This window comes from Erithacus rubecula, assembly GCF_903797595.1.
Source record: "Erithacus rubecula genome assembly, chromosome: 2".
Classification (NCBI taxonomy): domain Eukaryota; kingdom Metazoa; phylum Chordata; class Aves; order Passeriformes; family Muscicapidae; genus Erithacus; species Erithacus rubecula.
Genome location: NC_136685.1, coordinates 102009507 through 102026604, shown reverse-complemented (window position 1 = coordinate 102026604; position 17098 = coordinate 102009507). Strand labels below are relative to the sequence as shown.

The window sequence follows — 17098 nt, the reverse complement described above, 5'->3', positions numbered from 1 at the left end:
AACATTCAAATCTTCTAAAAATTCAACCATGAAAGGGAAAAAAAAAATAAAGAAAACCTTCACATCAATTGTGTATGATTACAAACAGGGTTATACCTCTAAAGCCAGATGGAGATCTTTCACCAGAGTCCTCTCCTCATTTCACTGTTACTTCTTAATATGCAGAGCTCAGATCACAAGCTTCAAGAAGCAGTGCCTTGACTCTCTCCATTTTAATGAGAAAGGAGGTTAAAACATTTTCCCTAGATCACCCAGAAAAGCAGAACACAGGTGCAACCACAAGAGGAAAAATAAAATTTTTGTTCTTCAGACAAGTACTATGCAAAGAGGCTTGTTTAAGAGTCCAGATCCTCTCTGAAATAAAAAAGTCCAGCAACCCAATGCAAAATACTACAGTAATATCCACATTACCAATGCCAGTAAGATATTTTTTGCAGAATCTCCTCAGCTGCAAATTTTGGGCAGCCAACATTGAGACATTTTAAATGCAAGAGCAATGCTGCCATTTCCTTGCTTTCATAACTCTATGTTCAGGTTTGCATAGTACCATATTCCTCAGAACAAATCCCAAGGATTAATTACAGAGTTCAGATGTTCTCCAGTTTGTTTACAATCAATAAGCCAACTAGGCAGCGAGCAGAGAATACAGCATTCCTCCCTGTCCAAGGTCTCTCTTGTTAGCACTGCTGAAAGATAAGTGAACCTTTCCCAGAGGAGGAAGCTGAGTTACCTTGTGTGTGAGAGCAGCATACAGCAGGTATCCAGCCTGGGTGTGAACAATTCCTTTGGGTTTCCCAGTGCTGCCTGAGGTGTACAGCATGAAGAGCACATCTTCACTGTCCATGCTCTCCGGAGCACAGATGGAATCTGCCTTGGTTATCTCCTAAGAAAGAAAAGGTGATAGAAAGGTTTTGTCTATATGGAGCCAACCATCATTCCCTCTGTAAGCACGGCAAAGTACCCAGAGACAAGAGCCACCACTGCTGCTAACCCTCAGAAATGTCCATAGATATATCATAGCTCACCCCATGGAAAGGTTCCTGTGAGTCATAGCATCTAACATTTCCACTCTGCCAGGCAGAGAAGTCAAGGGGAACTGGCCAGATAAAATAACATTTCAGGGGGAAAAAAAGTAAGTCATAGCTGCTTACATTTCAAGCCTTTGTAAGCTAGTGGTAGGAATCCAAAATGTGACTGCAAACACTTGACAACAGCAGCTGACTAGGTACTGCTTAGTACTTCACTTTTCCTCTAAAAACTGCAGTGCTACAGTTAAATTGTGTGTTCATCTCCCTTCCCTGGCCCCAGCAGTGGATGACTGACTGGTCCATTTGATCCTCAAATTCTAATTTTTTTCTACCCAGACGAAGAGTGCTTTACTCTCCTGCCTCTGTCACTCCCTTCATACTCCTCTGTTTGGCCAGCTGGGTGAGATCTCTCCCCCCACTACAGCCAGAGCCACAGGAGGGAAGGATGCAATGCCCTGCTAGGTGAAACCTTCTCTCGAGCTCTGTACTGTCTTGATGAATAATGATTCCTGCAAGAGGTATTTGATGGGTCCTTGGAGGAATGTCTTTGTACTGCCTTTTTATGAGAATACATTGTAAACACACTGTATTTACAAGTGAACATTATCATCAGTAGATCCAGTTGTTTAAAAGTGTCTGACAAAGCTTAGTAAAATATGAAGAGTTCACAGTGTGTAATTCTTAGCCTCAGAGCTACAGCACAGCACTGCCAGTTCAGGCTGACTAGTCAGTTTCTGAAACAAAGATGGAATCCTCATATGCTCCATCACAACCTGAGCTTAAATTTTGTGGTATGCTATTGCGCAAGAGCTGAAAAGTACAACTGCTGTAAAGATCAGTAAGGACAATTAACACCATCAACTGTTTAATTCTTGTTTTGTTTCAGATCCCAAAACTGACAATGGGATGAGTTCAGCTCTTGGATCACTAAAGTACCTCAGGCTGTTTGCAGACCAAGGAAAATAATCAGAACATCCTTTGTGGAGTCAGGAGTAAGACAATTTCTGAGTAAAACTTGTCTTCTCTGTTTAACTTACGCTAGCACTTCCTCCTATCTCATGTGCCCAGCACAGAGACTCTTGAACTATTATCTTGCCAGCAGATTAGCTTTTTCCAGGCATTATTAGCATGAGTAGCTCCTGTTTACTGCTGCCAGCAAACTGATAAAACTACTTCTGCATTAGGCTGGAGTCCCATGTGTACCAGCTGAACACATAAAAACAACTGCTGTTTAGTTCCCCAGGAAGCACAGGCTCTAAATATCCCCAAGCCATCACTGTTCTTCCACCATGGGGCAACCACCACACTGTTCACTGCTGGTGAAGCCTCTCTAAGAACTTGACTATTTCAGCACTGCCTTTCAGCAGTGTCCAATTTGAGTGCACATGCAATCCACAACACAGTGTCTGAACATGGTAAAATAATGACAGACACAATGGTCTGCGGACCTCTCAGTCTCAGGAAAGACGCCTTAAATCTCACCATTGTTTGCAAGACTTCTGAAATGGAGCATCATAACTCCTGCCTATGCTGAGATAACCTAGATATAGATTGAGCTGCTTCGACTCACAATCCTAGCAGAGTGTAAATACAGGCAGTCCCTTTGAGGATGAAGATCCAGACGTTGTAAGGAGCAGAACTCAGGTCCCAAAAGCACTTTTGGAGAGAAAGATTATCCTAGCCAACACTTAGACCTAAAAGGAGTTATCCAACAACAACAACATACCTCTTCAAGGGGAATATCACGGTCACCCATCTGGACTTGGTTATCTGTCCTCTGAGCCACAAACACATGTCTGATGCTTGGACAGTTTTTCACAGCTTCATCCACAGTTGCCTTCAGCTCTATGGTTCGACCTCCCCTGACTCCCTGGTTATAGGTGATGACTGCTTTGCATCCAGCTAAAAAGAGAAGGAATTAGCAGACATGCCAGCCTGTCTTCCAGGCTAGTATGCACATCCAACTTTCATTAATTTGGGGGTGATGTACAGGACAACATACTGTGACAAATACTCACTGTCAGTCAAAACCAGTCAGTACCACTGATGAAAACACACAAAAACCTGAGACACACAGAGATTAAGGGTAGGTGGGACCTCAATAGGTTTTCCAGACCATCTCCCTCACCTGAAGGCAGGGTCTACTTCAGCTAAGCCACTTCTTCCCTTCAATCTTCCTAAAACACTCCAATGGCATCTACTCTACCCTTTCCCCAGCAGTCTACTCCAATGCCTATCACGAATGTGAGGGAGTCTTCCCCAACATCCAGCCTAAGTGTCACTCACTGCAGTTTAAATCACCCATCCCTGCCTTGCAAAGCTGACATGCAGAACAGCTTCTTCCCAGCTCCAGGTAGGAGGGATAACTAAAACATGTACTTGCTGTCTGCTAACTCCACTAAAAAGAAGAAAAGAACATGACAATTTCTGTAAGTCTTATTCCCTCACACTAGCCACAAAGAAACTGATATGACTGCTAGGAGCCACTGGCTGTTTCCCTCTTCTGTTGCCATTTTTAGCATCACTTTTTACCTTATCACAATATACAAATACTTTGGGGCTGAGAACAGCTCTGCCTGCTGGAAGAGTGGCTCACAGAGCAGGGGCAAGCTGCCAAACACTTCCAGTACTACACATAAATCACAGGATCCCAATTGAGAAGGCAGAATTAGTACAGTCCAAAAGTACCAAAGAAACACTGCAATTATGCTGCAAAACAACAAACCAGGCTCTATCCCTAGGCTCTGGTTTTCCTTCTACCTTTACTGCTGTCAAGCAATGACACAGTGCACACTGAATGTTAAGCAATTTATTAAGTATTCTAAGGCCAGAGGACACTCAGGAAAAGACTCCTCACTGCACTCTGCAGGGGAGAGTGAACTGTCCTGCTAGGCGAGAATGAACCAAGAAAATTCTTTCTGCCAAGAAAACACAAGGCTAGGATATGCCTTGGAGCACTGAAACAGAGGGTTTGTTGCCCAGTCTACAGCATCTACTCACAGTCCATGATTCTCCCAGCCAAGGACTCGGCGCTGAATCCAGCGAAGACCACAGTGTGAACAGCACCAATCCTGGTACAAGCCAGCATGGCTGCCACTGACAAGGGGGACACAGGCATATAGATGGCCACCCTGTCCCCTTTCTGGATCCCATATTTCTTCAGGGTGTTGGCAACACGGCAAGTTAGATCCAGAAGTTCCCTGTGGCACAGAAGCAATGTTGTCATGGGACTGAACAACCTGATTTACACGGGGTGAGCACAGAAAAGATGAACTGGGGCAGAGTGAGGCTTCATGATCACCTCTACATCTCATCTCAGCAGTACAGAGCATCTTAAAAAAGGGTGACCTGGGGCATGCTGGTAGCCAGGCTCTCCTGCCATTGTGGGGAGGAGAAAAAAGGGCAGAGTGGTACTTGTTGCAGAAAGAGAGTAGAGAGAGCTGCAGGCACTGTCCAGAGCTGCCAGGCTGTAATGCGGCCATAGCAGCCAGCAAGCCAGGTGCTGTAATGCTGCCTCCAGAAATCAGGGCTCAGTTCAGTCACTCCTGATGCTTTTTTGTACCCATGAGGCTCAGTCAGAAGCTACTGGGAACACAAGTGGGATAAACACAAGATGAAATGGAAGTGCTGTCCAAAGACTTAGCACACTGTTGAAGTCAGGCAGCAGCTGGAAGTGCTCCACAGCCAGGAGCTTCTACTCAAATTGCAAGGGTACACAACACATTTGCGTTTGCAAGGAAAGAAAGGAGAAGTCTGGAGGTACTTGTATGAGGGGTAGATTTTACAAGATTCTCATCAAAGCTGGATCACCTGCAGCCCAACAGCCTTGCAGAACACAGATACTCCTGTCACTCTCGCACAGAGAAACTCAGGAACACCAAGAACAAGAACAAAGTCTCTTTTCATGGGACTTCGCTATGACATGGTGACAATAGCAAAAACATTCTCTAAGGAATGAAAAAGCACTTTGTGGGAAGGGCTTGCACATTCCCTTAATCTGATGCCTGCACAGGGGATATAGCACAATTGCAGGTACACCTGGGACCAAGATGCTGTCATGGACTGAACAGCTCCATACACCTGCAGTGGAGCATGTTCCTCATCAACCTGCCACTGTGAACCCTTAGGGGTTCTAAGCTATATCACCAAGGACGCTCATAACTTTTAACAAAGAGATTAATTTTGGGGGGTTGCATTCCCTAATAAGCTGTAAAGCACGAATCCTTATCTTAAATATCCTCTTCTCCCAGAACTGGTCATAGCTACAAAATGATCCAAATTTTTGACTGGCGCCTAAGCTGCAAATAAAATGAAAAGTTGTTTCTGGTTCCTCAAAAATTATGTTTTCCTCTTTTTAACCCCTTGCAAGTTGGAAATAAAAGCTGAAGTGCTCTGCTTTGGAAATATCTTATCAAAACTATGGGCTGAGAATAAGTAATTTTTGGAGTCTCCACTCCTTTACTTGTTTTAATCCAAGAGAGAAGACAAGGAAAAGGAGCCTCAAATCCAAGGCACAGCACTTAATATTATTTATTCTAAGTCTATTTCTGTAGCATCAAGTAAATAGTCCATTTCTGAACTCGGAGAGGTGGCCAGACATGTTCAATGCCCACTCTCTGGCCAGAATGGAGTAGCTGCACCGCAGACAGAATTTTCCCTAATCCCTTATAGTGGAAGATCAGCCTAAACTCTAAAGCACAACACTGAACACCTCTTCCCAAGCCCCTCATTACCATGGAAGCGCACAGTCAGTTAGATTTATTATTTTGCTTTTACTGAATTCATGATCTGAGCAACTGTGTGCAATAATGAATTCCCACCCAACCACTGGTTCGGTGCCTTGTCCTATAAGGCCACATTTTTTGGTCTGAAATTCATATGATGCTGCATTAAAGAAAAATTTCAATGTGGATAAATAACAAAGAGACAAAACAAAAGCTGCTCAACTGCAGAGCCCATGAAGGGAAACAAGCCCCAGAGAGACAGCTGTGAGAAAGTAAAATGAAAACAGTTTATCTGCAATGGAAAATACTCAAGTGCTCTCTGAGCTGCAGCCTCTTTCTCCTACACAGAAATGCCAGAGTATCTCTGGCTATGGTGTGTTTTCTGAGCAACTCCAGTATTCCTCTTGGTTTTTTTCCTCATTAAGGACTTGGTGACCACAATGCCAGAAGCTCTCATTGTTTTTTTATTATTAATCCCAATTTAACATTTGCCTAGTAAGCATGTGCAAGTAAGGTGATAGACAATATGGATCAGTCTTTACCAATGGACCTATTTAACTCTTCTTTGTATGCTGAAATGCTGGGATAGAAAGGGCTTGGAGGTCCCTCGGAGCTGCAGCACATGGGGGAATGGACACAAAGGCAAGAAAAGGTGAAGCCAAAAACTCCAACAAAGAAATCCATGAGTCCCTGAGCGTCAGGTTAGTCTTTTGGCTCCTCTGGCTCTCCAGTTCAAGAAAGAGAGTTAACAGAAATACTGTGTCAGGAATCCTTCCCTTGACTCCTTCATTCCTTCAAACACATTTTGTTATCTAACAGGTAGGCAGCTGGTACATGCCAGCATGTTACACACTGCCAGTCCTCAACCCAGACACATCCTGGGGGGGAATGAGCACTGTGCAGAGTCACTGCACCTAAACAAACTGAGCAGGAGGAAACCACAGCCATCACCACACTCCACATTTGCTACTACTGCCAAGCTTGGCATTGTAGTTCCTCCATTACACAAAGTCGGAAGAGCGAAGAGTAACTCAAACCCTCAAACCCAGTACCTCACTCCTGCTACAGAGGCATGGAATGCTGGCCAGGAGGAGTGTTGGTAGCATGGCACATCCACCAGCTGCCTGCCTTCCCACGGATTTCAGTGCAGCCACTCAGAGCAGGGGCACTGCACTCAGCAGAAGGAGGCAGGGATAACCACCAGAGAGGAACAAAGCCATGGGGCACACAGAGGGTCCTGGAGCACTCAGCTCCTTCTGTGCAAGCAGAAGGATCCCAGCAGAGCCACTGCAGGAGAAAGTAATGTGCTGCAAGAGAAAGGAAGTGCCCAGCTCCTCCCGACAGGCAAGAAACCGCGGAGTCAGTTCATGGCACAACAGTCCGAGAATGCTCTGCAAAAGTAAATTTTAAGAGCTGAGAGCACATAACAGAACAAATTGGACAGCAGAACATTGCTCCAGTGGGTAAAGTGTCAGAGCAGAGGGGAGAAATGGGGAAGCAGCAGTAAGCTGGACCCAGAAGGGGAGACCATTTGCACAAGAGAAAGAGCAATAGATCCAGTCGGTGCATTTAGAACAAAGCAAGCCAGGAAGATGGCAGGGGCATTAATGAACACAAAGGACCAGTAAGATACGTTGACCTGGTGCTGGACAAATCTGGAGATCAGTGGTAACCAACAGGACGTATTTCTTTTGGTATGATTTAGAATTTGAGTAAGAAGATCAGAGTGTTAAGGGCTAAAACTAATAATTGCTCTTGTGTCTCTCTATATAAGGTGTGCTTCCATTTTGTCCAGAATGAGGCTTTGAGCCTGTTGCCTTCCAGACTCATCACTTGCTATGCAGGCATCTCCTCAGATACCACAGCATTATTTCTAAGCATAGAAAGGCTGGCCCTCCAACAGAGCCAGCAGATCATTGTTCAGGCCAGTCCTTCTGTTCAGTCTAACAGACATCACACCTCTCCCTGTCCTTACATCTCTGTTCAGAAACTGACAGACCATATTTCTCCCAGATCCCTCCCTAGATACAGTTGTGCCTGTGTTCCCAGAGCTCATTGCTCAGTGCTGTCTGGAACAACTTCTGTAAAACCCATCAGACCATGTGGCCCTTCCCTGATGTATTTCAGGGATGCTTTGCAGAAACAGCCTTCCCGTAAGTCTTATGATACCTTTTGCCACAGTAAGATAGCATAGAGCTTTCTAAACAAAGGAAGCCAGTTCCCTTCACATTAAAAAAAAAAAAAAAAAAAAAAAAAAAAAAAAAAAAAATTCATAAACCCCTTCTTTGGGAAGCAGGCTTTTGCAAAATTATTCTAAACTTTTTCTTAATACATTCAATGCCATATACAGGCTTTGACAGTACAGTTTAGAGCCTTAGCCCAAGCCATATCCTCTGCTGTCATGGCACAAAAACTGGGTTGAGTATTTCTTGCAGCTATCAGTTTATTTCCTCAAACCATAGTTGGGATTAGGCTGAAACTGAAAATTCAGGTGAAGTGTCCAAACTGGGCATTAGAGTGCAACTGCCCAGCCTTCCTGCAGACATCCTGAACCCAAGGCAAGGGAAGCCCCTTGCATCCTTTTTCAGGTGAGAAAGTGAAAAACCCATCAGCTGTCTTGGATAGGGAAAGCTGAAACCCTGGGCAAGATTTACTTACAACTTCAACTTACAAAGACAGCTTTGGAAAGATGGAAAAGAGTTTTGCTGTGAATGGTAAGTACCATCATGACTTTCAGCTACATTCTTCATTGTGATATCTAATACAATTTCATCTATTTTAGTTCAGACTAAGGAATCCATTGGCCTTTTAAAGGATAGCAGTCGCATTGCTCATTAAGATGTCCAACCACTTCTCTCGCACCTACCTAGGACACTAATTTCTTGTCCTTTAGCTTTCCTCTCTCCCTACTTTGTATTTTGCATTTTAAACCTGCCCTCTGGCAGCAATGTTTTCTGCACTGAAGTGATCACCCATCTTTTTGAGACCTGCAACCCTTCTGAAACATAGGTTAGCTAATGCATTCTGCTGCCCACATCCCATAGCTCCCACTGACAACAGCCATGGGATTTTGCAGATTCACTGGGTCACAGGTGGATAAACTGTAGAGTCCATGGTAAACCAGGGAACACCACAAAGAATTACTCCATTTCAGACAAGGGGAGGGCTGGCATAACTTTAGTTTCTGTCTTCACCACTTCCTGTCGTTGAACTTAAGAGGCTGCAACCCAACAGCTCCGGCCACCAACTCCACCTGCTTTTATAAGGCACAGTACCTTTAAAAACCCAGGTTCAGCAATGCACTGGGGAGTTCTACTGCAAGGTTTCAAAGGCCCTGAGCCCTGACAATACCCACAGAGCAAGACAAAACATTTCTGGTCTGGTTGGACCCTTCTGACAATAAATTCAGCTGTCAGCTCACAGCACCACAGTGCTGCTAAGCCACTGCCCTACCAATGAGTTTTTGGAGGCTAGAGAGACTCTTGATAACTGATTTGCATGACCTCTCCCCATTTTGCTGACTGCAGCCACCAAAGCCCAAGAGGGTTGTATTCCCTGTTGATACAAAGCAGTAAAAAAACAAGTCTCTTGCCTTCCCATTCAAAACCAGAGATAAATTGAAACTCAGCTCAATTTCTCCTTGATAGAAATTAAACCCACAGGGAGGAAAAAGAAAGAATGTCCAGTGAACTTTTTTCCTGAAAGGTTGAGTTGCATCAGCTAGATGCAGGACAAAATTCAGCAGTGAAAAAAAACATCATAACTGAGCTTGTAAGGGCAGCCATCATCTCATCATCTCTTGGTGCAAAAACAGAAAGTTTCACCTATGGCTTTGGGTATCTTTGCCCACCAGCAGATGTCTGGATTCTTCCTCTAGCACACAGCACTTGAATTCTGTTGCACAAATACAACCCACCTTGCTGACAAGTGTGCACAGGGGTGTGGGCTGACTGATGGCACAGCTCTTTGCCCACAGCAGAGGCAAATTGAGGTTTTTATTTCTGCCAATGATGAGCTATCTGGGATAGCACTTTCCAGAGGAGCTGTGTTTCCTGCCAGTGCAGGGAGGACATCCCACTGAGGAAGGCTTTCCCTTCCTCAGGGAGCAGAAAGCCTGTTCCAGCCCTTTTCCTGCACAGCTACCTTCTTCCTTTGCAGGCTGCAATGGGAACAAGGCCAGCATTCAGCTGTTTTCTTGTCCCAGACAACTCCCCAGAGGAGAAGGCAGAGGACCAGGCCAGCAGCTGCATCTTTCCTTGTGTCACCCAGGACTTATCTCTGAGGAGAAGCAAGCAGCTTTGCAAAGTAGTAATGCAAAAAAACTGGTGCCTTGCAGTATGTTGCACATAAGCCCTGGACAGATCTCTCCCAACTGAATCATGACCTTACTCAAAGCTGGTCCATAAGGCAGTGCCCAAATTAAAGTCTTTGGCTTCCTAGAGTGCTAAGTCCTTACTCTAAGGCCGCAATAACTTTAATTGGGCATCCAGATTCTAAGGAAAGGAGCATCTCTCTTCTGTCAAGACAAGTCCAGCATCCTTCTCATTCGCTCTTCACGCTGAGGCTGATGTGCCAGAGAAAGCTCACCAAGGACTACTCAACCAGCATCCCAGCTCCTGGGACACTTTCTTCTCTGATATGCTTTCCCTCACAAAAGTTCTAGCTCAAATAAGGCACCACTGCAGAAGGTTTTCAACTAAGCTCTGTCTCAAAGGGAAGTCATTGCCAACACACCATGGAAAAAGTTTTGTGTCCCATTTAAAATCTGTAAAAATGCAGCCCAAAGACCAGAGAAAAGGCAAAATACTCATAAAGTATTCCTGTTTTCAACAAAGCTATTCCTGCCTTAATAAGATAAGCAGACAACCAAGTGACCTGTTTTACTATGTGGTAGGACCAAAATTTCTTGAGAAACTCAAACACAGTCACATCTCACCTAGAGTATCAGGCAGAAACAGAAACACGAGTCTCAAATACAGGTAGAAGTTTCAAAATAGAGATTGCCAGTACATCTTTCTCTTGGTTGTTCTCCTTTCTGGTACCAGTTACTGTATCTCTGTAAGGCTGCACAAAGAAGACCTCAGTTTTCAGATATGGGTTACTTGTCTTCATGTCACAGCAATCACAATTCCACAGGTTGAAAAAAAAATATATTTTCTTCTGAATGCATTTTGGCATGGCCAGGAGAAAAACCAGTCCTGTTGCTGTTCAGAAAGGCCATCCCTTATCTCCAGAGATTGTAGATAAGATGTTTTGAGTGCCTGCAGAAGCTCAGTACATTTCAAATAGCAGCCTAAGGGGGAGATTAGAGCTGCCTTGAATGAGGCTGTGCTGTCTGTTGGGCTGCTTCTCTTATCAGGCTGATCTGAACCCAATTGTCACATCTTTCCTACCCTTAGACATCATGCCTGAGGCATAAAAAGAGAGGTACAAGTGCACAAACCTGGGAGAAAAACATACCATACATAAACTCTGGAAGAAATCTATGGTTCCATCTCCATGTTTACCACCAGAATGGCAAAATGCAAAATCACTTAGCCAAGCTACCCAGTTCATTACAACATATTTATATCATAACAGACTTAAAACACTCTGCCAAATAACAATACCAAGATTAAAACCAATGCACTCTTTTCACAGATCTATATCAGATAGTGTTTATTTCTTTTGCATGGAGCACTAACCTCTCAAAGTTATTTTTACACCCACTCCTCCCTGCTGACCACTTTCCACACTCCAGTGAATAATGTTTCCAGGACATATATAAATTTTGGAGATGGATCAGATCATCAGAACCTATTCAGACCCAAGGAGCTCTAGGAATCCAAACAAGTTCCAGAAAACATTCTGTAAAGGTCTGATGCTAAGACATTCTTCATCTCCTCTGCTTTCTGACCTAGTCAAACAAACATCTGGTTCACTGAGATTCAGCAGCTCAAACATTTGGTTTCCTAAAACACGCACTGAGGAATGTACAAGTTTGGGAAACATTTAAATCTCACTAGAGAGAGAGATGATGTAAAAGGCAGGACTGTCTCCTAAATGAAGGCACATAGCAAGGAAAAGAGAAATATGTTTAAACCTGCCATATTCTAATTAACCCTGCAATCTATAGCATCAATTGCAAGTCAGTGTCACCTAGAGCAGCCTTAAGGTTGCTCTGAACTGCACTGAAGATGGGAAAGAGAAACATGGGGAGCTTAAAATCCCCTCCAGCCAGGGCTCAGTATCAAGCTGTTAACCAGCAACAGAAGATGTCTGCACCAAGATGTTTGCTAGTCTGCTGAAACCAGAAGCTACACACAGAAATTTTCCCATGCTTATTTCCAGCACACAAAAAGGAAACTATCAGGTGAAAAAAATCTCATTTCCTGTTCCCTCACACTGCCAGGCATAGTGAGAAGGTGCCATACCTGTATGTGACATACACTGCAGTACCAGGTTCATCTCTCTCCCAAATCAAAGCCACTCTGTTTGGAGACTTTTCGACATGCTGATCCAAGCAATTTACTGTAAAAAAACCACAAAAGTTTAAACAAACCCTGATCATACAAAAGTTGCTTTATAAACCTAGCTTGGTCAAATGCAGCAGCAAGCAAGTGCAAGATGAAGCATTTTTAGGTTGCTAGGCACACACTAATGTATAACAGAGGAACTGAGAGCATTTGCAGCTCTAATAAAGCTATACAATAAATTCTACACTTAATTGGCACAGTGGCCTTAGATATGGATACCCATGAGAGGCCATGGCCAATTCAGCTCAGCTTAGCTGCACTGGCTTAACCTTAAGTCAGCCCAAATCCTTTCCTTGCTCCTAGCAGCACAAAGACAAGACATTCTTTTGATGTTTTTGCTCCCCAGAGCAGCATTTCACTACAGAACCCGGACAGACTTCCCCAGATGGCATTATTTAGCACTGCACCATTTGAGTTTTCTAATTAAAGCTCATCTGAAACATTTTTATTTCGAAGTATAACAAAGAGCTGAACCTCAGCTAACTGAAAATGACTTAAAGGTAGGATCTATAGCAAACTCAAAGTTCAGACATCTACATGCAGACCCATGGGAAAGATTAACACATCTCAGACTGTGCATTCCACCTCCTAAAATTTAAAGGCATTAAATTCCCTTTTAAAGGTGCATCTCTCCCACTTGGCAACTTGAAGTGGAGGACGTAGAGAGAGCACCCAACCTGAAGAAATTTATAGAATCCACAAAAGAAACTTGCTTGCATGTCGAGTAGCAGCTTGCTTGATAATTAGAGAACATCCTTGTTAAGTATTGATTCCAAGCCTATATGACACTTACTGCATTGCAATCTTTCAAAGGCAGTTACTTTGTTTCAATAGTCAGGGACACTGCTGTATAACTCAGAGAAAACCTTTCTAAAAATTGCTGAATTTCAGATCATATTTCTTGGAAATATTAATACTGATGGGAAAGGATTTCATTTTTCCAGATAAATTTAAAAATAAAAAGCTGTGTGTTGCAGTAGCTTTGGCTGTTCTGTGATCACACCACCACACAGAGTGGGAATGAGCCCCTATACCGGACAGAGAAAAATTTCTCACAATTTAACACATTTCATTACAAGACCAAGTATTGTCTCAAAAATTTGACAAAGCATTCTTCAGCTGTTTAAAGTCTTTTGTTTTTAATGCAAAACCCTGCAGCAAAACTATAAAAATCAAAGAGACAAAGCCATTTCTTAATCCATCCTGATATGATACAAGGGGACCAAAGCTCTAGGGGGGAATGATTTAAGCTGTTATACACTGGTTTCCTCTGCCTGTGTTCATTGTTGTGGCTTGGTCCACAACAAGCAGCCACTCCCACCTCCAAGCTTCTTGCAGCTACACTCTCATATAAAGTGCCACACTACAGTGGATCATACAAAGTGGCACTCATTGCCCAAACAACTTGTCTTACTCTCATAGCCACACCAGCCTCCAGAGGGAATTCCTGCTGTGGAAAGCCCTGGCTGTGCCAAGTGGGAGCTTTAGCTCTGTGCTTAGTAAGAACACGCAGGTGAACCAGAGCCAAACGTTATTATTTCCTTCCTGATCTTAGGCTTACAGGAGCCTTTTGCTCATTTTGCAATAGAATTTAGTGACCTTCCCCTTGCTCCTACATCCTAGTAGTTTCTCCACACATTTTCTTGCTTCCTTGACTGCTCAGAAACAATTTAGCCCAGTAAGACAAGCTTCCAAGAACGTGTCTTGGTGGGAAATGCAATAGTTTGCCAGGTAATTCTCCTGGCGAGGAGTTACACTGCAAAAAATCTAGAAGCACTGAAGTTCAGAGGTCCCCACAATCCTTCTGCAAGGGCCCCCAAGCAAAGAGAATCAGATGACTCAGTTGGTCATGGTTCAGCTGTGCTGGGAGATGTGCACACAGGATGTTCTGGATCAGGGACCTGAACTGTTGCCATTTTCTGCAGCCAGTGTACAAACCAAGAGATGAAAAGACAAAATCAGAATCTCCTCATAGCAAAACAGCAACTTGGCTGCAGCAAAGCACTGCCTTCATCACACTTGAAAAGAAAACCAGCAACAGCAAACCTGTTTAATTCCGTGCATCTGTTTCAAACCCCATTATTTCCTTTCATGTATGCAAAGAAAAGTAAGTGGCATTTTATGTCTGCTGAGGAACTAGACACAAGGGAGAGCAATATTTAGTTATCAAAGATATGACACAGAATACAGAAGAAAGTGTTGATCTCACTCTACAGAGGAAAGAAACAGATCCCTGATAGGCTGTGCCCAGACAAGATCTTCCTTTCAACAGGAATTAACGAAAACAAAACTCTGGCTAAAATCCTCTGATTGCTGGGTGATGGACACAGGGTTGTACATGCATTTCCATAAACTAGGCACCATCCCCTGGGAGGAGACACTCCCTTATGTTCTCTGGAAGACCTGAGGAGGGTTTTCTCTTTCGGCTATCAAAAAAATGTGGCTAGAGATCTTACAGTTACTGCACTACTGAACCGGTGCCCTTCCCGAGGAGCGGGAAACGAAGGTCAGAATTGTTCATCCCTTCTAAAAGACATCACCACTGAGAGGTACCCTGGACGGAGCTGGGGCTCACTCCCACTGGATGAAGCACGACCGGAGCACAGAAGAGCCTTCAAGGCAGATATGGCACGGAAAAAACTCAAACGCAGTCAGGGCAACCACGGCAGATATTACTCTTGTTTCATGCTGAGTGGTGAAACTGGAGGAAAAGACCAAGATCCTCGTTTAAAAGAAAAAACAATCCCTGCAGCTTCTGCCATAAAAGACCGTTCTCCACCTGTAGGTCATCCTGAGCAACCACGGGACCGGGCAGCATCCGGTGCCCGCAGCGAGCACAGCGCCGGCGCTGCGGCCGATCCCCGCAGGTCGAAGGGCGGTCGCCCCCAAGACAGCGCCCCGGCAAGAGGCTTAGCCACGGTTATCCCGGCCTCGGATTTTCTCCAGCATTTCGCAATTCACAGTTTGTCTCCTCCCAGCGCCGCCCGACCAAAATCCGGTTTTCACCCCCAAAGACGGGCGCTGACGAAACTTCTTCCCGCGGGCCGCCTCCATCCCCGCCTAGCCCGGCGGCAGCAGCAGCGGAAGCAGCAGCAGCAGCGGACGGCCTCGGCGGGGCACGGGGGATGCACGGCCGGGACGCCTTACCCGAGACGTTCAGGCGGCCGCCGAGGAACCAGTGGGCGTAACCAGCGGGCGAGCAGGGCTGGCAGGCCGTGTGGAAGGGACTGTCCCATCGCAGCCACCCCCGCGCCGCGTCCGCCCAGAACCCGGCGGGGTCGCGGGCCGCCCGCTCCTTCCAGGCCCGGTACTCGCCAGGCGACAGCGCCCCGGGGGCCTCCGGCTGGCTGTAGCAGCTCCGAACCGGCACCGGGAGCCGGCCCGGGGGTTGCGGGAGGCTGAGAGCGCGCAGAGCTCGCGCTCGGGCGGCCGCCAGCGCCATGGGGACACAGTCCAGCCCCGCTGTCCCCGCCCGGCCACCGGGTGAGCGAGAGTGAAAGAACGAGCGAGAGAGAGAGAGACCGCCTGCGGGGAGGGGCTGCCTCGGCGGGGCGGCTCCGGGAGCGCCGCACCCCGCGCACCCCGCAGAGCCGGCAGCGCCCTGTACGACCAGGGAAGCTCAGCACACCCAGACACCCTGCAGCAGGGACACCCTGGACACCCAGACACCCTGCACCAGCTACACCCTGCACCTGGGACACATTGCACACCCAGACACCTTGCACCAGGGACACCCTGCACCTGAAACACCCTGCACTCCCATACACCCTGCACCTGAGACACCCTGCACACCTAGACACCCTGCACCCAGACACCCTGCACCAGCTATACCCTGCACCAGGGACACCCTGCACACCCAGACACCCTGCACCAGCTACACCCTGCACCTGGGACACATTGCACACCCAGACACCTTGCACCAGGGACACCCTACATCAAGGACGCCTTGCACACCAAGACACCCTGCACCAGCGACACCCTGCACCTGAAACACCCTGCGCACCCATGCACCCTGCACCTGAGACACCCTGCACACCCAGACACCCTGCACCCAGACACCCTGCACCAGCTATACCCTGCACCAGGGACACCCTGCACACCCAGACACCCTGCACCAGCTACACCCTGCACCTGGGACACATTGCACACCCAGACACCCTGCACCAGCTACACCCTGCACGTGGGACACATTGCACACCCAGACACCTTGGACCAGGGACACCCTGCACACTCAGACAACCTGCACCAGCGACACACTGCACCAGGGACATCCTGCACACTCAGACACCCTGCACCAGGGACACTCTACATCAAGGACATCTTGCACCAGGGACACCTTGCACACCCAGACACCCTGCACCTGGGACACATTGCACACCCAGACACCTTGCACCAGGGACACCCTGCACACCCAGACACCCTGCACCAGCTACATCCTGCACCTGGGACACATTGCACACTCAGACACCTGCACCAGGGACACCCTGCACACCCAGACACCCTGCACCCAGACACCCTGCACCTGGGACACATTGCACACCCAGACACCCTGCACCAGCTACACCCTGCACGTGGGACACATTGCACACCCAGACACCTTGCACCAGGGACACCCTGCTCCCAGGACACTCTGCACACCCAGACACCCTGGACCAGGGACACCCTGCACACCCAGACACCCTGCACCAGCAACACACTGCACCAGGGACATCCTGCACACTCAGACACCCTGCACCAGGGACACTACATCAAGGACATCTTGCACCAGGGACACCCTGCACACCCAGACACCCTGCACCTGGGACACATTGCACACCCAGACACCTTGCAC

At 46.5% G+C, this 17098-nt stretch overlaps 1 protein-coding gene across 2 annotated transcripts in view; it reads right to left on the bottom strand.

Moving 5' to 3' along the window:
- The window catches only part of ACSS1 (acyl-CoA synthetase short chain family member 1), a 28576-nt gene extending 12787 nt beyond the window's left edge, over positions 1–15789 (bottom strand). The window contains exons 1-5 of one of the 2 annotated variants that reach the window (XM_079328375.1): positions 15415–15789; positions 12166–12262; positions 4029–4228; positions 2755–2930; positions 731–883 (exon numbers count right to left, since the gene is read on the bottom strand). In XM_079328375.1, coding sequence (XP_079184501.1) covers positions 731–883; positions 2755–2930; positions 4029–4228; positions 12166–12262; positions 15415–15709 — 921 coding nt within the window. In that variant the 5' untranslated portion in view covers positions 15710–15789. The remainder of the gene's footprint in view (positions 1–730; positions 884–2754; positions 2931–4028; positions 4229–12165; positions 12263–15414) is intronic. The other variant, XM_079328374.1, reaches the window with a different exon arrangement.
- Positions 15790–17098: the final 1309 nt, after the last annotated feature.